The sequence below is a fragment of the Cavia porcellus genome, unplaced genomic scaffold, assembly GCF_034190915.1.
Source record: "Cavia porcellus strain 051 isolate PalLab524CR breed Dunkin Hartley unplaced genomic scaffold, mCavPor4.1 scaffold_27, whole genome shotgun sequence".
Classification (NCBI taxonomy): domain Eukaryota; kingdom Metazoa; phylum Chordata; class Mammalia; order Rodentia; family Caviidae; genus Cavia; species Cavia porcellus.
Genome location: NW_026947510.1, coordinates 51236807 through 51254123, shown reverse-complemented (window position 1 = coordinate 51254123; position 17317 = coordinate 51236807). Strand labels below are relative to the sequence as shown.

At 36.0% G+C, this 17317-nt stretch overlaps 1 protein-coding gene across 25 annotated transcripts in view; it reads left to right on the top strand.

Annotated features, from left to right (window-relative positions):
- The window catches only part of Rbfox2 (RNA binding fox-1 homolog 2), a 259340-nt gene that overhangs the window by 226573 nt on the left and 15450 nt on the right, over window positions 1-17317 (top strand). For 10 of the 25 annotated variants that reach the window (XR_010043894.1, XM_063238425.1, XM_063238431.1 and 7 more), the window contains 6 exons: window positions 3384-3476; window positions 6122-6182; window positions 10036-10089; window positions 10202-10296; window positions 11406-11548; window positions 15133-15172. Coding sequence is in view for 24 of the 25 variants with exons in the window: in XM_063238425.1 (XP_063094495.1) it covers window positions 3384-3476; window positions 6122-6182; window positions 10036-10089; window positions 10202-10296; window positions 11406-11548; window positions 15133-15172 (486 nt within the window). In the remaining variant the exon portion in view is untranslated. Of the gene's footprint in view, window positions 1-3383; window positions 3477-6121; window positions 6183-10035; window positions 10090-10201; window positions 10297-11405; window positions 11549-12579; window positions 14061-15132; window positions 15173-17317 lie in introns of those variants that run through there. The other 15 variants (XM_063238438.1, XM_063238427.1, XM_063238444.1 and 12 more) reach the window with 4 other exon arrangements.

Genomic DNA, 17317 nt, shown 5'->3' with positions numbered 1-17317 from the left:
TGATCTGATTTCATGCCTTTTTGAGCTCCAGAGGCTGTCCACATTCCTTGGACATAGCCCTCTCTGTTTTCCAAACCAACCATGGCTAGTCAAGTTCTTTCTCAGGCTGCTGAGATCAAATCCTGACTCATGCTTCATGTTTTCATCTGTCAGGCTAACGATTACATTGCAGGCACCAGATTATCAGGGTAACCACCCCATTCCAAAGTCATTAGTCTAATCACGTCTGCAAAATCCTTTGTCATGTAAGATGATGTATTCTCTGACTCTGGGGATTAAGAGGCCGTTCTGCTATGCAGTATTTCTTTTATCTTCGAAGAAGGAAAAAGCCCTCCTACTTTGTGGTTCAGAAGCATCAACCAAGCCTTTTCCTTATGCTATTCTAGGAAAAGTTGCTTGTAAAGACTTATTTTTGTCTGTGATGTCTTTTTTCCTTTGATGTATAAGGACCTTTATTTAAACACTTTTAAAGCAGTTGAAAGTGCAGTTTTGCTCCTGAATTAAGGTATTATTGAGAAATCTTATAGAAACAGAAATTACTGTTAAACTTTTTGTTTGCTGTCAGAAAAATTCAGTGCTTAATAATACCACATTGAATTCCTTTGGTTGCAGTTACTGTGTCACACATATTTTATTATTAGTTCCCGGAAGGAAGGTTGTAGAAGACGTTTCAAAATTAGGTTTGAAAATGAAAATGAGTTTATGAGGATTAACATAATTTAGTAAGTGGAATGTACATTCCAAATTGCAGAGCTAGGTTTCTGATTTTCTTACTATTAGTTACATATCCTTGGATACTTCATCTTAACTTAGCTTTTTTTTTTTGAATACTGGGTATCGAACTCCCAACCTCACACTTGCAAGGCAGGCACCATGCCTCTAAACTGTATCCCCAGTCCTTAACTCAGCTTCTTTACCAAATATAAAATTGATTATATTTAAAACCATATCTATCAACAAATATATATTATTATAATATATATTTGGTAGAGAGTTTGTATGTGATTATATACATTATGTAGACAATGCTAAAATTTAAAACCTTGATATTAGATGCCACATAAATTAATAGTAACTCAACTCTTAATTTATGATTTGTTAATTTATCCAAGGCACAAAATTTACCACTTTGGTAATTAGTTGGATATAGTTTATAATGTTTTCAAGTGTGATTAAAAAATAAAAATCATCACTATCTGTGATCTTTTTTAAAGGGCGTGGCTTTCCCATTGAAAGATTCTCTGATATTAGAGAGCAGGCTTCTTCAGTGGGTGCTAATAGAGCTGACTGATGGCATCCTTAGTTATTAATTTGCCCTGCTGGGATACCTGAAGGTATCAAAATGGCTATAACGTGTTAAGAATAAATTTGCTTCAGAAATTTTTCCCATTAACATTTTCCACAAATTTTGTGAATTCTGTGGAAGAATATTACTAAAAGTACCAGTACTTGTAGTACCCAGAGTATTTTTATCACAAGTAACATTTAAAATTTTGTTAGCCAAACATTACATTTTCTAAAGTACAGTATTTGTATAAATATTCAAATTGTGAATTCTGTAGAGGTAAGCTGTTGGAACCTTTCAGATACTTCTTTCTCATGTAATTATTCAGAATGCGGAGTAATCAGGTCTCTCAGGATGATGGTGTCAGGCATGGTGGCACATACTCCATTCACAGCACTGGAGAGACTGAGGCAGAAAAATTGCTGAGTTGGAAGCCAGCCTGAACTCTATAGTGATATCCTGTCTCAAAAAATAAAAACAAAGGAGATACTTTTATAAAATCTATTTATTGAGCAAATGCACACTATTTACCATCTCACTTAAGGCGGTATTTTATACAGAAAGGAACTCATGCTGTTAAGCAGCAAGGCAGACCATCAGCAATAGTAAAGCATTTTGAGTTATTCTAAAATGGAATATTCTATAGGTTCTAGAGGAACAACAAAGTGATTAGAAAGTGACTTTCCATAAAATCCTAAAAATTTACCACTCTGGTAGGCAGGCATGGTGGTATATATCTGTAATCTCAGCATTCAGTAGGCTGACCCAAGAGGATTGCTTTGAGTTCAAGGCCAGCCTGGACTATATAGAGAGAGTTCAAGACCAGCCTAGACTAATTGTGAGACCTTGACTCAAAATACAGCAACAAAAAATTTACTACTCTGGAAATGTAAATAGCTTCAAATTATTTATAAAATTAGTAGTTGCACAGTAGAAAAATAAGGACTGGGCATGTAGAGTAAAGCTGATGAAAGCTTTATGAAGTAGCTCTAATATTTAGTAAGTCTTGCTGACATTGAACTCAGTAGCATGGTGCTATGGGCAGAAAAGTGAAGTGAGTTAACCCCTGGTCCCCTAATTTGTGTATTTTATGAGTTAAGGCTCTGCTCTATTCTTATAGTATCTACAAGAGACAAATACGTTAAATTAATCGTTATTCATCAGGTACATTGTTATATACTTAACCTATTGAATTCTACACATATATAACTGATGTCAGTAATAGAATTCTTGTTACTAACATAGATTACCTATTGGCTATACCTTTTCCCATGCTATTTGTGCAAAATTATTAATACATTTAATAGCAGATATAGACAGCAATAGATTTTTAATTTAGGCTAATTTAGGTTAACAGTTTGTTGAAGTTTACCTGGGAATATTTTCACTTGAAGGTCTCAGTGTGTTCGTTTAAAATTAGCATTGTAGAATGGTGGCAACTTGCTGTTGTTGAGTGATATTTTCAAGCTTAGAAAACCATGAATAGCCTCCTCTTCCTTTCCTTGTACTACAGAACTGTACCTCAGAAGGACTGTCTCTCTTATGTTACAGTATTGCCCAAGGAATTAATAGTGGTACAAGGAAGAGGCAAAGTGGGTTTAAGATGATTAAACTGTCTAAAAAAATCTCATTTTACCGTGATTGATCTTGAATGGCAGATTTCGTACAGCAGAGCGTATCAGGGAATAATAGGTTTAGGGTGTCAATCAGTTTAATTCTTTTAGTACCTAAGGGAAATGTACATTAACAGCATGAATTGAGAGAGAAGGGTATGATATTTATATTCAAATTCCTTGATGAATAGTTTAACCCGAGTAACTATACCTTAATTTTGGTCTGGTCTCACATGCTTTATATTTTATTTTATTACTGTTATTATTAATTAAATTACTGTTGTTATTATAGTTCTTTATCCTTCTGTTGGGTTTAATTTCCCTTTACAAAATATGCATGGACCAAAACTGTGACTTTGGGAGACTATTGCTGAGTTGTTGTTATGTCAGTTTCATACTGTGATATTTTTTCTCTTATTTACCAAGAGATCAGTATTTTAATGTAACGATGTGCATGTTTTCCCCCCTTCTCCCGCTGCATGCAGGGATTCGGGTTCGTAACTTTCGAGAATAGTGCTGATGCAGACAGGGCCAGGGAGAAATTACACGGCACCGTGGTAGAGGGCCGTAAAATCGAGGTGCATGTCTTCAATAATTCAATTTCTGGTTTATACTTTTATTTCTCTTTTTTTGTATTGCCTCACTTACCTCACATTTGAAACCCCATCTTGTGTGTGTGCACTGAATGTGTGTTTGTATCTCTCTGTTCTTCACCTTTTTGCACTAAAATAAAAAGTAACACTGCTATCTGCCTACCCCCTTTTTTGGTTGTTTGGGACTTTAATTTTAATTTTTTTTTTTTATGTGTGTGTGTGTGTTTCATTTACTTTTTTCCTCTTCCCAAAATGTTCATCTTTCTGCTCTCTTGATTTTTTTCCTTTGCTTCAGTTTGCCAGACTCTGAATTCCTATGATCAGGCCTAAACAAAAGCAATAAGTGTCTAAAAGCTATCTAATTGGTAACATTATGTTCTGTGATCAATCAAGGGGCCAGCCAATATCCTCTTTCTCTTAGGAGGCCAGTTCGCCTCCATTGGAACAGATTATATAGAGGTTGTGGGGAGGGAGGAAAGAACTCAAAACGCCTGTGGTTTTTAAATCTTACCTAATATGAAGAATTTTACCAGTTAATTTTAGATTTTACAAATAACATCCTCAAACATAAGGTTTGGTGGCTGGCTAGTGAGTGTACTGTAACTGTGAAGGAGTCAGCCACCGGGGTTCACCAGCCCTTTAAACTGTACATTGAAGGTTAACTGGCTCCTTTCCCCTTTCCCAGTTTTTAAAAGTATTAAATATAAAAGCCACCATTTGAGTAAGATGTCTGCATATTTTGCTTTTTTCCCCCCTTTTCCAATGGTTTAGCATTTAGGGCCCTTCACTTGACTCACTCTTTCCATCGTAACTATACACAATGCTGGTGATGGTGCCCATTGGCGGTAAGTGGAAAACAAGCGCTAGAGAAGAACCTTTTAAAACATGTAATTACAAAACAATTAAGAAAGAAAAAGTCCATCTGCCATCTCACATTAACACTATAAAATGTGATTTGACTTGTTGTTCCTCTTCCCTTTCCTTTCCTTTTCCCCTTTTATTTTTAATGCTGTTGAGTAATGCCGCCTGGACTTGGATGTACATATTGTTTTGTAGCAGTCTGAGCTGTTTGATTACTGACTTCATGGTGATATTTTTCCCCTTGCACATCTTACTCAGAGTTACTGAACTCCAGTTTGGCTGATTTTATTAATGCACTTCCTGCCCCTACTTCCTTCCCTACGTTTCCCCTTTCTCAAACCTTTTTGTAGCTCTTTCTTTGCCCTGGACTGTTCTTTTACTGCCCACAACACCCTGACTTCTTTTCCCTGCCTCATTGTTCTCTTTATCCAAATTCTTGTTCCTGTCCTTCCCTGTGCTTCCCTTCCCTTTTCTGTTCCATGCAGCTATTGGTCTTTTTTGCGGACTGGTGGTTTCTGATTGGTTCTGGCCACTTTCCTTTTATGTGCTTGGTTGCATTCTGCTCTAGCAGCTGATTTGTAAGCTCTTGCTCCATTCTAACTTTGCTCTTTACTTTCTCCCTTTCTGAAATTGTGTTTTTTTTGTTTTGTTTTGTTTTGTTTTTCCCTTTCATTTGTGTGTGTGTTTTTTTAACTGCATGGTCTCAGTTTCATCATTGTTGTCTCCCATTCTTTATAAATGTGAAATGTTTGTATTATCAAGGGCTCATACAAGAATAAATGCAGTTTCAAGCATTCCTCATGCAGGATGAGCCTCACTGTACAAGTCATAAAAGATATTACAGTGTTTTTAGTTCTTATACTACCTAAAATCCATTTGTGCATAGCATAAGTTTAGCACAAGACAAAATAAGACATTTATATTTTATAATTTCTTTTAAAATTGACGTAGTTTATGACCTATCTAGTGACATTCTGTACTGAGGCTTTACTCTCCTGCAAGAGCTTTGAGGCTGGTCCTGATGCTGGACTACCTTGTCCTAGCTTCTGAGTTCTGGGCATCTTTTTTCCAGCAGCACCTGCTCACCTTAGCACTGACAGTGCTTTATTTAATTGCACTTGTAAGGAGAGTGGAGGGTGACATGAAACAGAAGAATTAAACACTGTTTGCACATTTCAAGTGCCTACCTTACAGGTCTTCAGAAAACTTAAATCCAGACCATGTCATCTAGAATATGTACAATAGTCCCTAAGACTGTCAACGTGGGAATTTAAGTTCCTGTATATTTTTTAATTAGCCTAAAAAAATAGACAAATATCAAAAATGGAAACCATGAAGACTGATGATGTCAAGACTTATTTTTATCGTTTTCCTGTTTTAAAAAAAAACCTTCTTTACAGAAGTGGCAAGACCATTTTATTAAAGAACTCCAGAGTTCATTTGTGAATAAATTATTTCCTGTTTACTTTTTTACAAATTTTTCTTAATGCAGACTTTTAAGGATTTCCAAAGAACTTACAGATTTTTAAAAAAAATACTAAGTGATAAAATAGCCCTAGGTTTCCATATGGAAACTGCATTTTACTCTTGTTAGCCTCATTTAATAAGTATCTAAATTAAAATTTTATATATTAAAATTTTATATTATGTAAATCAATGCTCAGAAATTTACATTTTAAATTAAATGCTGCATTACTGGATTAGCAACTTCATGTTTTTTAATGTGGTCTACTTCTTCCCTGCCCCATATTTCCACTTGTTATTTTTAGGTGAATAATGCCACAGCACGTGTAATGACCAATAAGAAGATGGTCACACCATATGCAAATGGTAAGAACTTACAAATTGTCTGGAGGAAGTGTTATTTATTTTTAAGTAAACACATGAACTTGTGTAAACATCTAAGAATCTCTGTGTATTTCAGTCTTGACAGTTTTGTTTTATTGGTATTGAAGTAGTCTCCCTAAGGAGAGTACTTTATATTTACAGCTTAACGTTTTCCTTAGAATTAAGCTAAGCTTTTTAGTTATTAGGGTGTTTTGTTCTCATCATTCATCTTCTGCACAGTGCGCACATGCCATTTGAACTTGCCTCATCACCCAAACTAGGACTCCTTGAATTCCCTCTTTTTCTCTCAGGTTACTGTAGTTCTGTTGTGTTAGACTCCTCACAGTGTCCCTAGAAGTACAGCAACTCTACCTTTACTACTCATTCATTACTCATGTGAGTATGAGTAGGATAAGTTGGAGGATAAGTATATTATTATCACTTTATAGCTCTAGACTTCTTGCTTTCCTTAAGGCCTGGCAGTAACAGTCATAGTATGTGTATGTGAGAGAGAGAATTTTTATTTCATGATTACAAGTTATATAGTAAGTTTATAAATGTTTCTCAATGAGAAAGAAATTTTTTATGAGTAAGTATCCGAAGAAAAACAATTTTTATATCAGTTTTCAAATTTAACAGATTCATGTTCTCTAAATGTGATAAAACATAACTTTAATCTGTAGTTCCACAGTGATTTTACAAATTATCTTCTACGGAGCCAACATGAGAAAGAATAAAGAGAAAAGCAAACAGGCATCCTGGAATCTCTGGCTTTGTTTTCTTTATGCCTGCCTGCCTGTCTTCCTTTCCTTTCCTTTCCTTTGCTTTGCTTTCCTTCCCTTCCATTCCCTTTTCCCTTTTTTCCTTCTCCCTTTCCCCTATTCCCTTTATTTTCCCTTATTCCCCTTTCCCCTCTTCCCTTCCTGTCCTTTTGTGTCTTTGCCTTTTTTTTGTTTTGGTTTTTTGGTTTTTTGGTTAGGTGGGGAGGGGTAGTGCTAAGGACCAAACCATGAACCTTATGCATGCTAAGTAGAAGCTTTTTCTACTGAGCTGTATCGCCAGCCCTCCAGTTCTGCTTTGGCCTGAAATGCTCTTCATTCTCTATTGTATATCTTAGAGTTCTGTGTAAGATTTTATTTATTAAAAAAGGGATAGTTTTTACTGCTTTCTTTAAAAGTTTGAACTCACTGTATTAGACTAAAGGCTTATATATTAGTAAAATCTTAAATCAGGTAGAAATATATTAATAATCAATATAACCTATAAGGTTTTTGCTAAATATATTCAGTCTAGCTTTTTATACACATTAGAATTTGTCAACATAGTTTCCATTTTCTCTGCCCATTTGAACAGTGGTTTAATCATGAAATACCACTGCTTCTTGCTTTACCTCTTGCTTTCTTATTTTACTGCTATTTTAAAATTAGTTTTTAGAAAGGAGCCAGGAATATAGCTCAGTGGCACAAGTGCCTGCAGGGCAAACGTGAGGTTGTGAGTTCAATCCCTGGTACCAAACAATAAAATAAATTTTAATAATTTTGATAAAAACCCAATGTAAACAAAAAGAAGAAAGAAACAAAGTATGTCAAATTTTCTTTAGATTCAGAGAGAGTGGTATGACAAAGAGAACCTCTAATAGGATTTCAGAAGACAGAACTTTTACTTTTGGATATGACTCTACATTTTGTGTGACATCAGACCAATTTTTTAACCTGTCAGATTATTTTCATATCTGTGTTAGCAACCACAGAATTTTAGTCCCTGCCTCTTTAGAAGTCATCAACCCAACCCTCTCTGCTTGTTTAAGAAAGGAAGCCCGAAGAACTATAATATTTACCTACAATCATAAAAGTGGCACCTGTCTCCCTCTTTGGGCTTTATGAAGGCCAAATAACATCTGTGAAATGTATTTGTGAATGCATTATAAACTATATAGCTAAGCATACTCAGTATTATTAACAACATAACGACTTGCATCCATTTGTGAATTTAAAACGCACTTGAGACAGGGAGTGTGGCTAAACTGTTAAGAGCCCTGGCCTACCATGTGTGAGGCCCTGGGTTAGATCCCTATTACCACAAAAAAATAAAGGAGTGCTCAGGAAATAAGGCCATTGTAGAAGAAAAAATGGTCAATTTTTGGATGTTATCTTAAGTTATTGTTCAAACCTTATACTCAAGAAAACTGCTACTGCTATGTTTACTGGAAGCCTTCCAGAGAATTTTACATCAGAATTTTCATTTATGTTGGTTGAATCATTCAGTTTGTGTAGAAATACTGTGCAGTCTCTTTGCAACATACACAGTTGATACTGCAGAACATTCATGCTGTCATAGTTCAAGTGGGATTTGAATTCAGATTCTACCACAAATTTTATTTAGAATAATGGACACCATCATCAGGAATATATAAAATACCATATTCTTAAGTGCATCAGAACAGGAACTTGAATTGATTGAGACTAAATAGAGTCTCTCTTGAGTAATGCCTTTGCTTATTGCCATTTAAAACTGGTTATTTCAGGGCCAGGGATTTAGCTCAGTGGCACAAGTACCTGCCTGGCAAGTGCAAGGTTGTGAGTTCAATGCTTAGTAAAAAAGTGTTTAGAATAAAACAAAATTCTGGTTATTTCAATAGAATTAGCCTCCATTCATATATTTATAAAGTAGCAATGGCACAGTGCAAGGGAAAGAAATCAACAAAAGAGCTAGTCTTTTAGAAAAATAATAAAGTATGTTTGTTTATTGTGTGTAAAATTCAGTAAACATTTATTGACTAAAACTTTCATAAGTGAACAGTAGAATACTTACTCTTTTTTTGTAAAGCACTTGCTCTGTCCCTATACATACTTTTAAAAGGTAAAGAAGAAATAAAGTGACATGAAATATAAGAAGGTTTAGAAATTTCTAACATTATAAATGTTGAAGCTAATATTCATTAAGCATCTGATATCTTAAAAAATCTGATTCACTTAAATATGTTCATTAAAAATTAAACTACTGAAGTTGGAATGTACCTTGGATTTTATTATTGCATGTCCTTCCTTTTTTACTTGGTGGACCCTAGTGAAATCCCAATGGTAATTTTCAGTGAAAGGGGGTTTCAGTCTACCCAGAAAACCAGCATAATATAATTAACCTGGAGTCTAAGATCCAGGTCAAATTTGAGTCTAGTCAGGAGATAGCTTCCTAAACGCTGTCTCCAAGTACAATACATAACTGAAAAGAACTATGGTGATAACGCCTGTTAGATTGTGTGTAGCAAGGTGTGTTACCATGTGGTACAGAAGGACACGTGTGCTGCCATTTCCCTTTTGCTAAACTCAGAGTAGATCATTTAGGTAGTGTTGGGACAGCACTATAACAAACCCCAGCGTCTATTTCTGTCTCTTTTTCTTGCTCTTCCATCTCCGTCTTCCTTTCTCTTTTCCAGTTTGTCTTTCTCCATGCCCTGCCTGCTTTTCTTCACTCCCTCATTATCCTTTCAGCCATTCTAGTCTTGCCCCAAGACAATTCCATGCCTTCTCATAGAAAATCCAAGCTGGCATTCTGTGTGTGTGTGTGTGTATGTGTGTGTGTGTGTGTGTGTGTGTGTGTGTGTGTGTGTGTGCGCACGTGCAGTTTTTTGAGTCAGGGTCTCACTTTGTAGCCCAGGCTGGCCTTGAACTCACAATGATCCTCCCCTGTGCTGGGATTACAGGCATGAGCCACCACGCCCAGCCCCAAACTGGCATTCTAAGGGAGAATTAATAATAGACAAACACAAGCCCAAAGGTGTCTGAAGCCAACTTAATATGCACTGGTCACTCCTTTTCCTTCGTAATGTAAAGGCTCACTGCCTTCTTTTCCATTTCAGGTTGGAAATTAAGTCCAGTAGTTGGAGCTGTATATGGCCCTGAATTATATGCAGGTAGTATTTAAGTTGTTTCCACTTGTGCTGTTTAACTGTCACAGCCTCTGTGGTTTCAGTTTTCTACCCCTTTGTAATCTTTTTATATTTTTAAATTTTTTAATACAATCAGCATCCAGCTTTCAAGCAGATGTGTCCCTAGGCAATGACGCGGCAGTGCCCCTATCAGGAAGAGGGGGTATCAACACTTACATTCCTTTAATCAGTAAGTAGCCTATGTTGGCCTGGCATGGATTTTTGACTCTTGTGTCTCAACAGTGGTTTGCTGGTTGGTTGGTTGGTTGGTTGGTTGGTTGGTTTCTCCTAGTATAATACATAACTGAAAAGAAACTATTCTCAAGAAGAGCAGTAAATATTATTACAATGCCTTGTTCTGTTTAACCCATACTAGAGTATTGCTGACTGGATATTAAGATGGCCACAAAACAAAAGTAGTTGGATAGAGAGGTGAGGGCGTGTGAAGAACATTCAGTCTGAACTTGACAATAAGGAAAACAAGAAGACATGACTATGTATAGCATGTTATTTGTGTCTTCTGCTGGTCTACGTGAGACTCTCCAGTGGAGTGTCACTTAAAAGCACCTCCAGAATTACCAGTTATTCTCAACTCCCTTGATGTTTCTAAAGTCCTTTTGACCTGAGCCCTTTTACTCCAGCAAGAGATATAATTCAACAGGATTCAGTGGATGTGGAAGTAATGTCTCTGCACATTTTCCAGAGAACAAACATTTAAAATAAGCCTTTAGAGAATGTCTGTCTCTTGAGACCGTGAGAGGGGAGGGATGGTTTTCTTGTCACCTTACATTTTTGCTTTAAAACATTTCAAATAAAGGAATGAAACTGATTAATGAAATGCAGTGTCTTTTGTGTGCCTTGGAGGTGACACCATGTAAAAATACAAAAGAGCATTCTTTTGAGGATTAATTATATTCACATAATAATATTAGGAAACAAGATTCCTAATTGACCTTTTGGAGAGTTCATATCAATCTGGTATAAGCTGTCCACAGAAATTAGAAGTCTTGTCTCTTACTGTGACAGTACTCAGTTTCTCACTAGCTTTCACTGTAATAAAAAAATAGGATGCAGCAGAAGCCTTGTAATTTATGAGTCACGGAATCATTCCTTTGTGCATGTTGGGTCTCCACTTCTTTCACACCTAGAGACATAGAGCAGAACAGACACTGAAGACATTTGTTACTGCTTTTGGGGAACGATGTGATACACAGCTTTTCATCTTTTCTGTAATTGTTTACAATGAGTTGTGACTGTACCTGCTATTGAATGCAAATTGAAATTTCTGTCATATTTTGGGTCTCCCTTTAGTTCCTGGCTTCCCTTACCCAACTGCAGCCACCACGGCGGCTGCTTTCAGAGGAGCCCATCTGAGGGGCAGAGGGCGGACAGTATATGGTGCAGTTCGAGCGGTACCTCCTACAGCCATCCCCGCCTATCCAGGGTAAGCATTACATTCCAAAATCAATGTGTATCTAAAACAGGAAATTGGACAAGATAAAAGAATACCATGGCCCTCTTGAAACTTCTGGGACATTGTTTTGCCACACAGTATGAATATTTGCAAATTAATGGACTAGATGACAAGAACCAAAATATAGCATCATCAGAATGTAACAGAGTGTCAATTCTTTATATAAATCTTGGTTTTGGCCATCTTAAGCCTTCATGGTAAGGGCTTAAGACCTTGGCCAGAACCAGCTTGTGTTCATTAGCAGTGTGTTGGCATGGAGTTCACTCAACAGAGCACGAATATGGATTAACAATACTGCAAAGAATGAAGAGAGGAGCTGGAGATTGTAGTGCCAGACTACATCTGCTGTGCTCACCCCCTTCTTGTCACCTTGTGTTGGGCAAAGGCTGGCACACATGCCCTCCCCTTCGTTTCACTGCCTGGGTGGTGAGCAGCAGAGCTAGTTACCCACAATGGATTTGCTTTCTTTGTAGGACATGGATTAAAAGAGGTTAATTCAAAGATGAACCAAGTCCAATTGAATCAAGGGAGAAAGGGAGAATTAGGAGGATTAAACTGCAGTTGGCTTCTGAAGGATGGTAAAACAGCTGAGGTCGCTGAGCATCCTTCATCCTTTGATTTTTGTGTGGAGGGTGTCTCATGCAGTGGAATGATTCCATAGCAACAAATAAATCCTTTGCTGTTGAAGGGGGAGAAGGAGTGACGGTGTTAGGTTTGTTTCTCTGTGTCAGCCTAACGTGAATATTTTTCCAGAAGTGGACTTTTACGAGTCAGTTGTGCCAAGGACTTTCTTCAGAGATGGGACATTTCTCTTCATCTTTTCTCTGCCTGTGGCAGGTTTTTTTCTGTTTTCTTGCAGAGAATAAATAGTGGCAGAAAAGCCTGTTAGCTACAACTTATTTAAAACATAAAGGAAAAGAGCCTCCTTTGTATAAGCCTTTTCTTAGAGGAAATTTGGCTTCACCTGGAGGTGTACTAATTTAACATTCATTCATTCATAGACCAATTGGACATACCATTAGGAGTCCTCCATGCCACAGAATTAAAGCACTTTTATTAGACAAGGCAAGTATGCATGTGGAAGTGGGCAGGCTCCAAAAGACACTGGAAGGGAACTGCTACAGAAAATTACTTTTGTTTGCAAGTTATAGATGTTTAAATCCCATGCATTCCATCATCTCCATCTTCTGCCATGACTTACTTTTAATTTTATCCTTTTTTCTTGCCACTTGATCTTTGACCTTCAACCTCTGACATCTCTTTAAAGAAACGAATAAAGACACAGTATTGTTTTATCAAAAAAAATACTCAAATAAAACATAAAAATTTCTACACAGTAGGAAAATTTATCATGAAGGTGCTTCCATTTCAATCCAAAAGCATTTACTGTCACATTTACAAAAAGACTGCAGAATAACATGGGATTTCTTTTCTACAAGTCCACATCAGATGCATATTTAATCAAAGGTGTTTAATCTTTTAAGTCTGATCACATCAATTTCTGTGCATTACATTGAACACTAATTTCCCATGTTTTCTTTTTTATTAACTAAACTACCTGTTTACATGGAAGATGGCAAGGAATAAGTCCAGTATTTCATGGGGAATGGCCTGGAATTGCTTTTCAGCTCAGTCAACTAATTCCATCATTAATTGTGTTCTAGCCTCCTTGTGGCATTTTAAATAGAGAATATTGAAGTTCTGAAATTTAGGTGAATATCCCCAGTAAGTGATTTGACTTGGGGCAAAATTTACTGATTTTTTAATGTCAACATTTCACTACTGAATGTTTTTTAATCTTTACCTATATCGCCTTTCTGAAATCACTGAAGGGTTAATCAGTCACCACTTGGCCTCAGTGCTTTCTGTTTTACCAACTTTCTCATTTCAGACAAGTCTTTTTATATACTAAAATGCAACTGAGAAGGAGGTTAGTTTCTATTTTGAGATTTTTAAGTGAAATTACAGACTGTGAAAATGTATAATACTTAGCCAAATAATGATCAAAGATAAGTTTAGTTTGCCTGTTGTGTGGTACAAAGGCATAACATTTGAAACATTGGAAATTGTGACCATACTGTCCTGTAAATGCAGCAAAATGTCACTGAAAATAGAATTCAGGTACTTTTCAGCTGCTTATAAAAAACAAGTTATTTCATACTCACGTTAAAAATATGATTTAATGACCCTACTTCCCAACTTGTTAATTATAACAGAGAAACTAATGATAAAATTTTCCATCTCATTTAGTTGAATGTACAGTAAACAGACCATCTCATCTAAAACAGTCAAATCTTGACCTAACAATTACAAAGAGGAAAATCTTATCTTTTACCTCTACTACTGTTTCATGTCTTATGGTCCCAAAATAATGTTTTGGGGAAAGACTTTCTATGTATATATATAACTACCTCAAAAAGGTTGGAAATCTGTATTTTAAGCATAATAGTAGAGTGTTACTCCAGATTTAAGAAAAACAAAAGATTTACATATTTTGTTTAATACAAAATCATTATCTCAAGAGGAAAACAGACCCTTCTGTTCCTAACCAGCTACCCTCTCCATTTTAATCTTTAAACAAGGCAGGATGATCCTTGGTCATGCCCAGAACTTCAGTTATCAACTGGTTTTTTTCAGGATTCCTTGAGTACTCTTATGGTCAAAAAAAGAATCCTTAAAATCTTTCAACTACTCCTTCCCACTCTGGATTATATTGTTACTATCTGGGATCCCCACTGCACCTTTCAATTCTTGGACCTTGGACCAATCACCTTTAACCTTTAGCTCATTATCTCTGCTTGTGAAAGCAATGCATTGTGGGTATTTTTGGTTGTTTTGTTTTGTTTTTTTAATTACATTTCTCTGTTTACTTTGGTCAGAATTGATTGACTTGTTTTTCTGAGGTGTTGCATTGGTTCTTAAAAATGCTGAATAATAATACTTTGCATGCTTGTGTGATCAGCCAATTCTTATTGCATGTCTAATGTGCAGGGTGAAAAGCAGGTGATGTATGGATATTAAAAAACTTACATTTTACTATGAAACAAAATAATAAGCCTAATTTTGGAAGGTACTTTACATACACATCCTGCCCTAATGGAATTCTTTGGGTTCACTTACTTGATGTTAAACCCCTCTCCATCCCTACCCTTTTAAAAAACTCTTTAAAGAAAAACATCCTGCTAGAACAGAACTTACCTTTTGAAATACTCCAGATATGAACAGTGGATGTTATAGTGCAGCTGATTTGGGATGGCCATGTTAGGCTCTTCGCTCAGTGGTTTTGCTTTGTTAATCTTTCTTTAGTTACCAAATATGCAGATGCTCATTCTAGTTTTGCACACCTTTCACTCTCCCGCATGTCTTGTAGCTGTGTAATGCAAGCGTGCACTTTCACGTTTCCCTCACTGAGTCACTGTGGCCCCAGCCCAGGTTATGAATTCATACATCACCTGCCTGTGTAGAGCGCATGTGCATGCTGCCGTCCTCAATAACCGGAATGTGTTTCTGTTCTTTTGTTTTTTTGTTTTTGTTTTTGTGTGGATTTTCTGCAGTGTGGTTTACCAGGACGGATTTTACGGTGCTGACCTCTATGTAAGTACACACACTGGGGCCTTCTCGACCCCATCCCCTGACAAGCCAGCCTTTTTTTTTCTGTTTCTTTGGTTTGGTTATTTTGTTTCTTGTTTTAGTATAATTTATTTCATTTTTATTTCCTTTTCTTTGTGGACATATATATATATATATATTTATATATTAAGAATGCAAGCATGCTTCTCTGCCACTGCGCTTGCCCCTGGGTGCAAAAACTGAGCCTTTGGGTCTCCTGATTGCTAGGTTCAGTCTACTGGACATATTCTTTTCCCTTCCTATACCCACTGATATTGTGTGTATCTCTGATTGATTTTTGAGATGATCAGCAGGTTTAAAGTCTTTTGTTACTGTTTTACCATTTGCATACATAAATAGCAAGACTAGCTTAGCCTTAAACCAACTCTTTCCCTTCTCTGCTTTTCTTCTCATTTCATATCCCCTTCTAGATCATTAGAGATTTGAATTTTGTACAAGAAAATAAGCTTTCTGAACTATGTGCTTTTTTATTTCACATACTTGGAGAAAACTTAAACTTATAAAAGGATTATAAGGATTTAATGCCAGTGAAGAGTATAGTAATGAGAGGACACCACATATTCAGTGTTTTAAGACCTTTCTTTATACAAATTTCCACCACTAGTGGGTCTCTTCTCTCAAGATCTGGCAGGGGGACAAGAGTGGTATCATTAACAACCTAGACTCTTACAGTCTTTCAACTATCACACAAGGTGTTTTTTTTTTTTTAACTTGCCGTGATAACACTTAATCTGTTATTTAAATTGTTTAGCCAAAGGTGAAGTTCTGTGATTGATTTGTCACATTAAAAGATGGATGAAGTGGTCTGACAAAAAGAGTGAAAAGTTTCAAATTTTAAAAATCTCTTTAGGACCTCTTCAAAGGGTCTTGTTCTGAATGCAAGCTGCATCTAGTCATCCAAGTCATTAAGAAACAATTTTATAAAAAAATCTTGTTAGCATAAGTTATTTTGTGCATATAGGTTAAAATCATCTAGATTACTTTTTTTACCCTTGCCTCCCAAAAGCTATACATAGTACCTTTTCAGTGAACTAATTCCACATTCAACTAGAGCTTCTCTGGCCATGATTGGTTCAACACTCTAACTTTATAGATAGTTTTCCTTGATTGTGACTGGCCAAGAATTTATAAATTATTCACATAACTAAACATGAATGCAGCAAACCTGTATTTTATGATCTCTCTTTATATTTTAAAGGGTTTTTTAAAGTCCCTTTCCCTGTCCCATTCTTTCTTTAGAATGCTTGCAAGAAATAGTAAAAATATCTTTTTCCCCATGTCTACAGGTACATTTGAAGGTTGAGTAAGTCTGTCTTCTACACCAAATTGGCCATTTCTAAATACATATATTTATGTATGGTGTTGCTACATATATTCTCCCATATACATTAGTACCCGATTCTCATTAAAACTCATTTTTATGTTATTTTCTTGAAATCTAATCTAAGAGAGCAAACTTTTCTATTTAAATTAAGTCCTAATCAAGTTTTTTCCTTGTATTTTTTGAGTATTTTTTAAAAAGTATTACCTGGTTCTGTCTTAAGAATTGCGTACTGTCATTTTAAGTCAACCAGTTGGATGTTTGTTATAGTTCTTTCATTTCCTTACTTTCAAATGTAAGATTTTATTGAGAGAGATGATTTTTCTGTACGTGTCAAGAAAATACTTTTTTTTTAAAAAAGCTATTCATTGAATTACCTTATGAAACTAAACAAATAATTCAGTGATCTGGCCAAAATTTTTTTGATCAGTGGTTCCTTCCTGAATATAGTACTTAAAAGTAATTTTATTATCATTTATTTGTACATATTTTAAAGCAAAGCTTCATGGAGAAAAATTTGGTCGCTAGTGCTGAGATAAAGTCCAAGCCCTCTGATGAGAAGCCAGACTGCACTCCATTATGAGACAGCTGCTGAGGTGGGACTAATAGAAGTGGAGCTATTAAAGTGGATAGTCCGTATTCCATGTGTGAGGAGCTAAAGGCTGCTACTTGAAGACGCATGAACAACTTTTCTCCCGTACACTTATTCCTGTATTTGTACATTTTCCCATCTGTAGAAATGTACCCATGTGCATTTAGTTCTCGTTTTTTCAGAAACACATACTAGA